We start from the raw sequence: 7,495 nt of genomic DNA on the forward strand, positions 1-7,495 counted from the left end.
CCAAGTCAGAGCAGCCCCAGCAGGGAGGGGGCCCAGGGGTCAGCCTTCCAGTCCAGGGCTGCTCCAACCAAGGCTCAATGTGCTGTGGAGGGGCTGGCTGGGGCACAAGGGTGCTTCACTGCAGGGCTAGCTGGCAGCCAACCCCTGCATTGAAGCACCTTCATGCCCCAGCCAGCTGGGTCAGTGTCTACATGCGCATTACAGTGCACAAAAAAACTTCACAGCAGAGTAGTACTTGTATGTACAAGCACTATCCTGCTGCAGAGTTTATTAGTTTTGTGTGCCCTAATGGGACTGCACATGTAGACACCAAAACATTTACTACATAGTTAATTAGTGAGCTGTGCAGTAAACATCTCATGTAGACTTTCCCATGGTGGAGTTAAGTGACTTCAGTTGCCTTTGGTTTCACATATAGAGGCCCAAAATACAATCCCTGCTGGCAGTGCAATCAAAGATGGTATTGCTTTAATAAAACAATAAGGACCAAGGAGCCAATGTGGAAGTAAACCAAAAGAATGAGTCCTGCTTAGATTAGCTAACAATTTCTGGAATTGCCTAAGTGCTGATTCATGGTGTACTTATGACATCACCTTTATTTAACTCTGCCAACATCACACAGTTGCCTTTGAGGATGCTGGAAGGTAGAACAATCACTAGCAGACCTGGGAATAAGATCTAGGAGCCTTGCAACTCAGAACCTACTCTAAGTACTGCACCATGCCACCCTGTTCTGCAACTACTTGGTAATAGTTAGCAAGGTCAGCATGGTTGTACAGCACAGAGGCAACTCTTCATTTAACTAATAAGAAGGGCCCAGCCGGGGTGGTATCAGAGGCGAGATATGAATTCCATACCTGTTGTGAAACCAAACATGGGTGCCCCAAAGGGCCACATTCTGTTCCTGGTTTCATGAGCATAAATAAAAAATAACTGCAAGAGTTTAGGAGGGTAATTTAGGAAAGTGTGAGTCAGTACTGACAGCAACAGTGTTAATCAGCCTTGATAACAGCAACACAACCCACAAACCAGCTCCATCAATCCACTGTAAAATCTCTGTTTGTACAGAAAAAAGAATGGAAAAGAAAAGCAACAACAAATCCAATACATATACCTTATTTGTAAATCTGGGCTCACAGAAGCTTCTGTTCTGATTAAAACTGACTAGACTTAAGAATCCAGGGCGCTGAAAGCTATGGAAACTGTTAGAAACAATATCCCCCATAAACAACACAGCCCTTCTTCAAATGACTTAGAGGCTGATGGATTTTAAGGCCTAATTTGAAGTATATTTCAAAGCATAAATTCTGTGTGGCTTTTAAGCTCGCCTATGTCTCCCGCTATGATCCGGAAGTCTTGACAGCTTTCAGAAGTTTTCTGTTTCATTTTTAAAAGGCTTTGCACTTCACCTTTAAACTAGTTCACATAGTTCATGCTGCATGGACATGTAAAAAGATACCCATCCTCTTTGATTGATGAGTTTCTTCAGTACATCAGCAGAGATTAAAGTGCATGGCTAAACCTCCCCTTTTAACTTGGCATAATTCATTTTCACATCATATCATCCTTCTCCAGGGCTGGATATTTACATATTAATATATTTTTTTTATTCCTCCTCTCCCACCCCAGCTTCAAATATTAAAAAGTGTCGATAGATAAGATTCTGCACTCAAATTAGGAGCAGCAGTAGCAGGGAAGTACATATCCAACCATTCAATTAAAATACAAAGACAGCTCTGTTTACTGTCTTCCCCTGTCACAAAGACTCCTGCCCTGCTTCCCCTTCCCCACACCAAACTCCCTGCTCTTATTCTGTGGGGGCAAGAGTGTGTCTGGTTGCTTTCCCTAAAAGCAATGAAATACTTTGGAAACGTGTCTGAATGTAGTGACAAGCTCTCTCTCCTGATGATTTGGAATCTATATGATCGGTAAGAGTGGGATTAGAACAGCAGGAAAAGCAGTCAGATATGGGTAAGCTATTTGAATTATCAGTAAATCCAGTCAATAAGCTGAAGTGAGAGGAGAATTAAAAGGCTGGATGTACAACTTCAGGTCTTTTCCAACTGATTTACATGGGAAATTGCAATTCATCTCTTTTACAGAGGGGATCCAGCTCTTGCTGACATACGTGAGTGACAGGTTTAAATTGACAGTGGGACTGGGATCAGGTTCACAGGGCACATCTACACGTGCATGTTGCTGCAGTTGCCTAATTAGCTCCTCAATAAAACACACAGACACTGCCAGGCACAAGTACTATTCTACAGCGGAGTTAATTACACTGCTGCAGTGCATGTGTAGACAAAGACTGGCCGGCAGGGGTGTGAGGGGAGGGTGTTATAGTGCAGGAGCTGACTGCTGGCTAGCCCTGCACTATAGCACCCTCATGCCCCTGTCAGCCCCTCCACAGCACTTTGACCCAGACCCCCAACAGCTGGGGCTGTGCTGCCCCAGCTCAACATGCTGCAGTCCCAGGCACACGTGAAGATGTTGAGCCCAGGAGCAATAAACTCTGGTGTGAGCTACGCCAGAGTTTATTCAGGAACATTAACAGAATGTATGGATGCACCCACAGTGTCTGAAAACAGTAACAGAAACATCCTTTTATCTTTCCTTCTTTATTACATGGCACCCATTGCCAGATCTCCTGATTTTATCCTAAGTCTTGCAACATTTGAAGTTGTTCTGAAGGCACCAGCACCATGGTTGCAGAGTGGAAACACTCAGAAAGTAGCAGCCAGAGAAAAAGGACCCAAAAGTAATAAAAGAGAAAAAGAAATCTCACATGCACACATGGAATCTCATGATTTTGAGTCACCCCCTCACTTTTGAAAGCTTGGGCTCAGTTTAGCACAGTGTTTCCCAACTTTTGGACTTGAGGCACCCTTTACTGGACTCGAGACATCCCTCATTGGACTCGAGACATTCCTCCATAACTTTAGGGAATTATATGGCACCCAAAAATATAAAATAATTTATATATTAAGTACTGTAGTGTTTACCTCCTTACACAGGAGCTGGGCAGAAGGGATAGGGGATCATCCAGACAACGATAAGACCGAGCCTGGCTTATCTGCTTAGCTTATCTGCTTATCTCCTCACATGTCATTTATCCCCTCACATCTCATGGCACACTTCAAAAAATCTGGAGGCACCCCAGGGTGCCCTGGCACCCTGATAGAGAATTACAGGTTTAGCAACATGAGTTTCCCCTAACTGTAGAAGTCGGCCTGCAGCTATTTCAACAAACTGACAAGTCCTTGGGCATTCTGACAAAAAACCTCAAACATATGTTGACAGCAGCAGCACTGACAGTGCTGTGCCCTGAAGGAGTAGTATGCTGGAGGGATGTCAACTGTCTGGAATAGCTGTATCAGTTTTCCTTGCCATCTGACACACCACAAAGCTGTCTGACAGAACCACAAAGGCTCTACCAACGTCTGTGGCTGCAGCAGTGTGGTCTGGGACTTCCGACTCCTGTAGAGTAACATGCAGATGCGATGAACTACAGTGTGGGTTGGCAGCAGCTGGAGAAGACTATCTGGCTACTTGTGGAGAAACCCTGATAAAATAATCTCCATTCCAGCTGCCTGGGACTAAGTCTCATAGTACTCACACCCCAGACAGCCTTTCAGGGCTTTTGCAAAACAGAACAAATGTTATAAGCACAGACCATAGCTTGGCTATCAGGCCTTCTAAACAGTGTAGATAGGGCCTAAGGAAGGGATATAGAAACTCCTGTTCCTTCCAGACCTCTCTCAGTCTTGCTAAATCTGGACATTCAAAATCATCAGCTGGGATCCCAAAAACCACGAGACTGCTTTAAAAAAAAACAAACAAAATACGGTATTTATTGGCCTTGTGATGTCAATGCCTTTACAGTGCACTAGAGTCATGGTCTCATGTTTTTCTCCACATTTCCATGTGCTAGAAGTGCAATGTCAGCAAAATTAATAAGAATAACTATCTCTTGTCTGGCACGTTTCATGTCAGTATCCTCCTTTCACAGAGCAGCAAAGTAAACTACACGTTGTCACTCAGCAGGCCAGTGGTTGAACTGAGGATAGAACCAGGTCATCAAAATACCAGCCCATTGTCCTATCCTCTGAACCAGTGGTGCCAACCTTTTTGGCAGACATGCCACGAATTAGTCACACACCCTCCCCAAATGCCATTCTGATACTGATCTGCTGCTCAGCTTTCTGCTTCCTGCCCTGTGCTCCCTACCTGAACTAATGCTCTGCTTTCTGCTCTATCTGTCACTGTGCTGCCTGTACCGCTCCCCAATCTGCTGCATGCCACACACACAAGCTTCCCATACTATTTGTGGTACCTGTACACCAGGTTGGCCACCCTTGTAAAACCACACTGACAAAAAAAATGGTACGTAATAGCATGACTTGAGAAGATGGGGATTAAAATTAAACATCAAATATTCTGAGACTGAAACTAAAACAATTTAGAGGAGCTGGCAACAGTAAAGCTACCCCAAAGGTCACCCTGCAGTTTTGACTCAGGCAAAACACCTGCTGAAGATAACAGAAGCTTTTTTTGCATAAGCACTACAGGCTTGAGTCCTAAATTGGTCCAAGCAGAAAGGAATGTTGTCAGAAGTCCCAAAGTTTTAAGTTGGGCATCTGGCCTAGAGGTGGAGAACAGAGATTAGTATACAATCTCCATGGCAAAAGGAAAGATAAGGAGGTGTCAGAGACTAGATAATTAAAAAGCATTGAAAATTAACAATTACCACCACCAGTACTCAGCTTCTTTCATTGTTAATTGTACATACTTCAGAGAAGGAAAAAACGTCCCCTTTCTTCCCCCAACATCCCAAAAAGTTGGATTTAAAAAAGCTTTAGACAAAGAGTTTTTATCTAGGCATCTCAGTGATTTGATACTGTTATGCATATCCTAGTATCACAAGAATATGTTTTACCTTGAGGCAAATGTTTTAATTTATGTGCATGTGAGCTATTTGCAATACCTCCACCAAACGGAGCCCATATGACCCGTCGGATGGCTTTCACCCAATCTTCCATTTCGTTCTGGGAATTAGCCATGAGCAGAAAAGCCTCGTGATTGACAGGCATCTTTTCCCGGTCCCCAGAACCACCTGAAAAACAAAACACACACCTCAGTTAGCATCTAGCTTATAAGTGACCACTGCTGGCCCCGAGAAACCCAGGCTACACAAGTATTTTCATGGGGTGAAGTTGCATACCCTCTTCGGATTCATATATATGACCATGCAAACAGAACTCAATGGGGAGTAAGGGCCAGAGAGAAGCCATGCTATTCCTCAGGCTCACCAGCATGTAGTGGCAAAGTGAAAGCTACACTACCTTAAAGGACAAGGCACATGGTAAGCTTTGGAGATCTAGGCTGAGGTATGGAAGGGTTTGTCTCCACCCTCTTGAACCCTAGAAGTATTGTAGAAGAAAAAACGATTGGCTTTAAGTGTTGCAAAAGAAAGGAAGCATGATGTAGGTATCTGGCTATGATTATCCCAGCGATACATACAGTGCACAAAATCTTTGTAGATACAGGTTTATTCCCTTTAGCACTATAACACCGGCACGCAGCTTAGAAAGCTCCACTAGTGTGGACACACACCAATGGCTTGAAGTTGCATCAAACCAAGTTTTAATTGGGTATCAAGTAAAACTTCTTCACTGTGAGAACCCTGAGGCAGCTGGATAGACTGTCTAGGGAAGCTGCATCCTCTCCGCCATTTTCCCATTTGCTTTGTCTCTGGTCAAGCAATAACTGTTGCCTTGTACTGAGCTACTGAGATTGCTTGTTCACTGAATTCAAAGATAAGAATAGGGACAATGGTATGTGGTTGTTTCTAAGAAACTGCCTTAATATAAACAGAATTTACACTTAGTAAATCCTTGTTAATCTCAGGAAGGGAGTGCAAAAGCCAAGGAAGTGCTTGTTCTTGCTTATTAATTGCTGCTTAGCTTAACCACATGCACAAACCAGGCATTGGTTTTCAAAAGGAAACATGAAGCAAGGCTCCTAGGGTTTTGCTGTTCTCAAAAGATCAATTCATGTGAAATGAGAAGCCAGCGGGATCTTATCATGTAGAATAAAAGACCATATGGCTCCAGATACTGCCCAGAAAACAAAAGGCAGGGATCGTCTCCCTGTAGGCATCCTAATCCTTACCCTTCTCTCATGCCATCCTTCCAGCCAGCCTGAAGGGATAGATTTTCAGAGAGATACATTCCAGTCAATATACAAAATAAGAAATTTATTGGAGGAGCACCCCAGATCCCAAGCCCAGACTCCAGCTCTCGCTTTTATTCCTCTCAATTTTGGAGGTGGTTGGATCTGAGATTTCGGCATAAGCCCTATAACAGCATGACTACATAGGTCAGTTGTAGGCTCCCCACTCCCTCCCTGGATGTTTTTCCCAGCAGGGTTTGGTAGCTGTGCTATCTCCCCAGTTAAGAGATCCACTCCTTGTGGAGCATGAACTGAGTCCAAACAAAGACTAAATCTCCCATCCCAAGCTTGCCAGCATCACCCTTCCTCCTCAAGGATCTGTCTTCTGGTTCAGTACTGTCCATCTCCTGGGCCCAGCCCTACTAGGCCCTAGTAAGTCCCTTCATTTGCTCTTGATTCCTGAGGAGCAGGGGCATAACCAGTCTTTCCATTTTCCCCTTACTATTAAGGCTCACTATATCCCCATACCCCTACCACTAGTAAAAGGGCCTGGAGCCTGCTGAGAATGGTTTGGTCTCCCTGCATGGGACCGGAGTCACAGCAGGGCTGTTTTCTGGCAGTTTAAGGCCCTGTGGCAAGATAGCAGACATTTTCAAGAGGAAGCCTCTTTTCCATGAAGTGTCTGGACTCAGTTGGCAGACACTTATGGAGCCTATCGTGTTTGGGCTAAGGTCTGACCAGCACAGCACTCCTTACTAAGTCATGCTGACATTGTCCCAGGACCAAGTCATCCGCATCAAACTCTGCAGCGACCGGATGGTCTCTTGTGTGAGGATCATCAAGAGCTCTCCAGGAAGCAACACAACAGACCATCCAGTTGCCTCCATAACCTCTCCTCCAATATTTAAAAGATATTTTTTTCCAGAATCTAGTAGAATTATAAATAGGTGAAACCAGAGGAGGAGCTACAGGGTGGGAAAAAATAATCTTACATAGGCTGCAGACCCTGGGCCTGACATATGGCCAAAAATACATGTTTGTGCTTTCTGTGGTTGTCCTTCCTCTACTGGTACTTCAAATAGGAACAAGGTTGTGAACCTACAGCTGTTTGAGAGAGAGCCAAAAGTCATTAGTCACATGTGTTTGGGCAGAATAAATACAACTGTATATACAGAACATCAATGTTGGAAAAAAGAATGTGATGCAGAAATGTTTGTTAGACAGAGCTGCACATGCTCTCTCTGATGCACAGTGGCTGACCTACCTATGGGGGATTTTTCTGTCAAGGTTTTTTGAACATGTTCCCTTGCTTCTTACTCACAGC

General features: G+C 44.2%; 1 protein-coding gene across 6 annotated transcripts in view; it reads right to left on the reverse strand.

Moving 5' to 3' along the window:
• Positions 1 to 7,495, reverse strand: part of ARHGAP22 (Rho GTPase activating protein 22) — a 368,091-nt gene that overhangs the window by 92,237 nt on the left and 268,359 nt on the right. For 5 of the 6 annotated variants that reach the window (XM_019502550.1, XM_019502554.1, XM_019502553.1 and 2 more), the window contains one exon: positions 4,937 to 5,113. In XM_019502550.1, coding sequence (XP_019358095.1) covers positions 4,937 to 5,113 — 177 coding nt within the window. The remainder of the gene's footprint in view (positions 1 to 4,936; positions 5,114 to 7,495) is intronic. The other variant, XM_019502551.1, reaches the window with a different exon arrangement.

Source organism: Gavialis gangeticus, unplaced genomic scaffold, assembly GCF_001723915.1.
Source record: "Gavialis gangeticus isolate Ggan-Ray unplaced genomic scaffold, GavGan_comp1, whole genome shotgun sequence".
Taxonomy (NCBI): domain Eukaryota; kingdom Metazoa; phylum Chordata; order Crocodylia; family Gavialidae; genus Gavialis; species Gavialis gangeticus.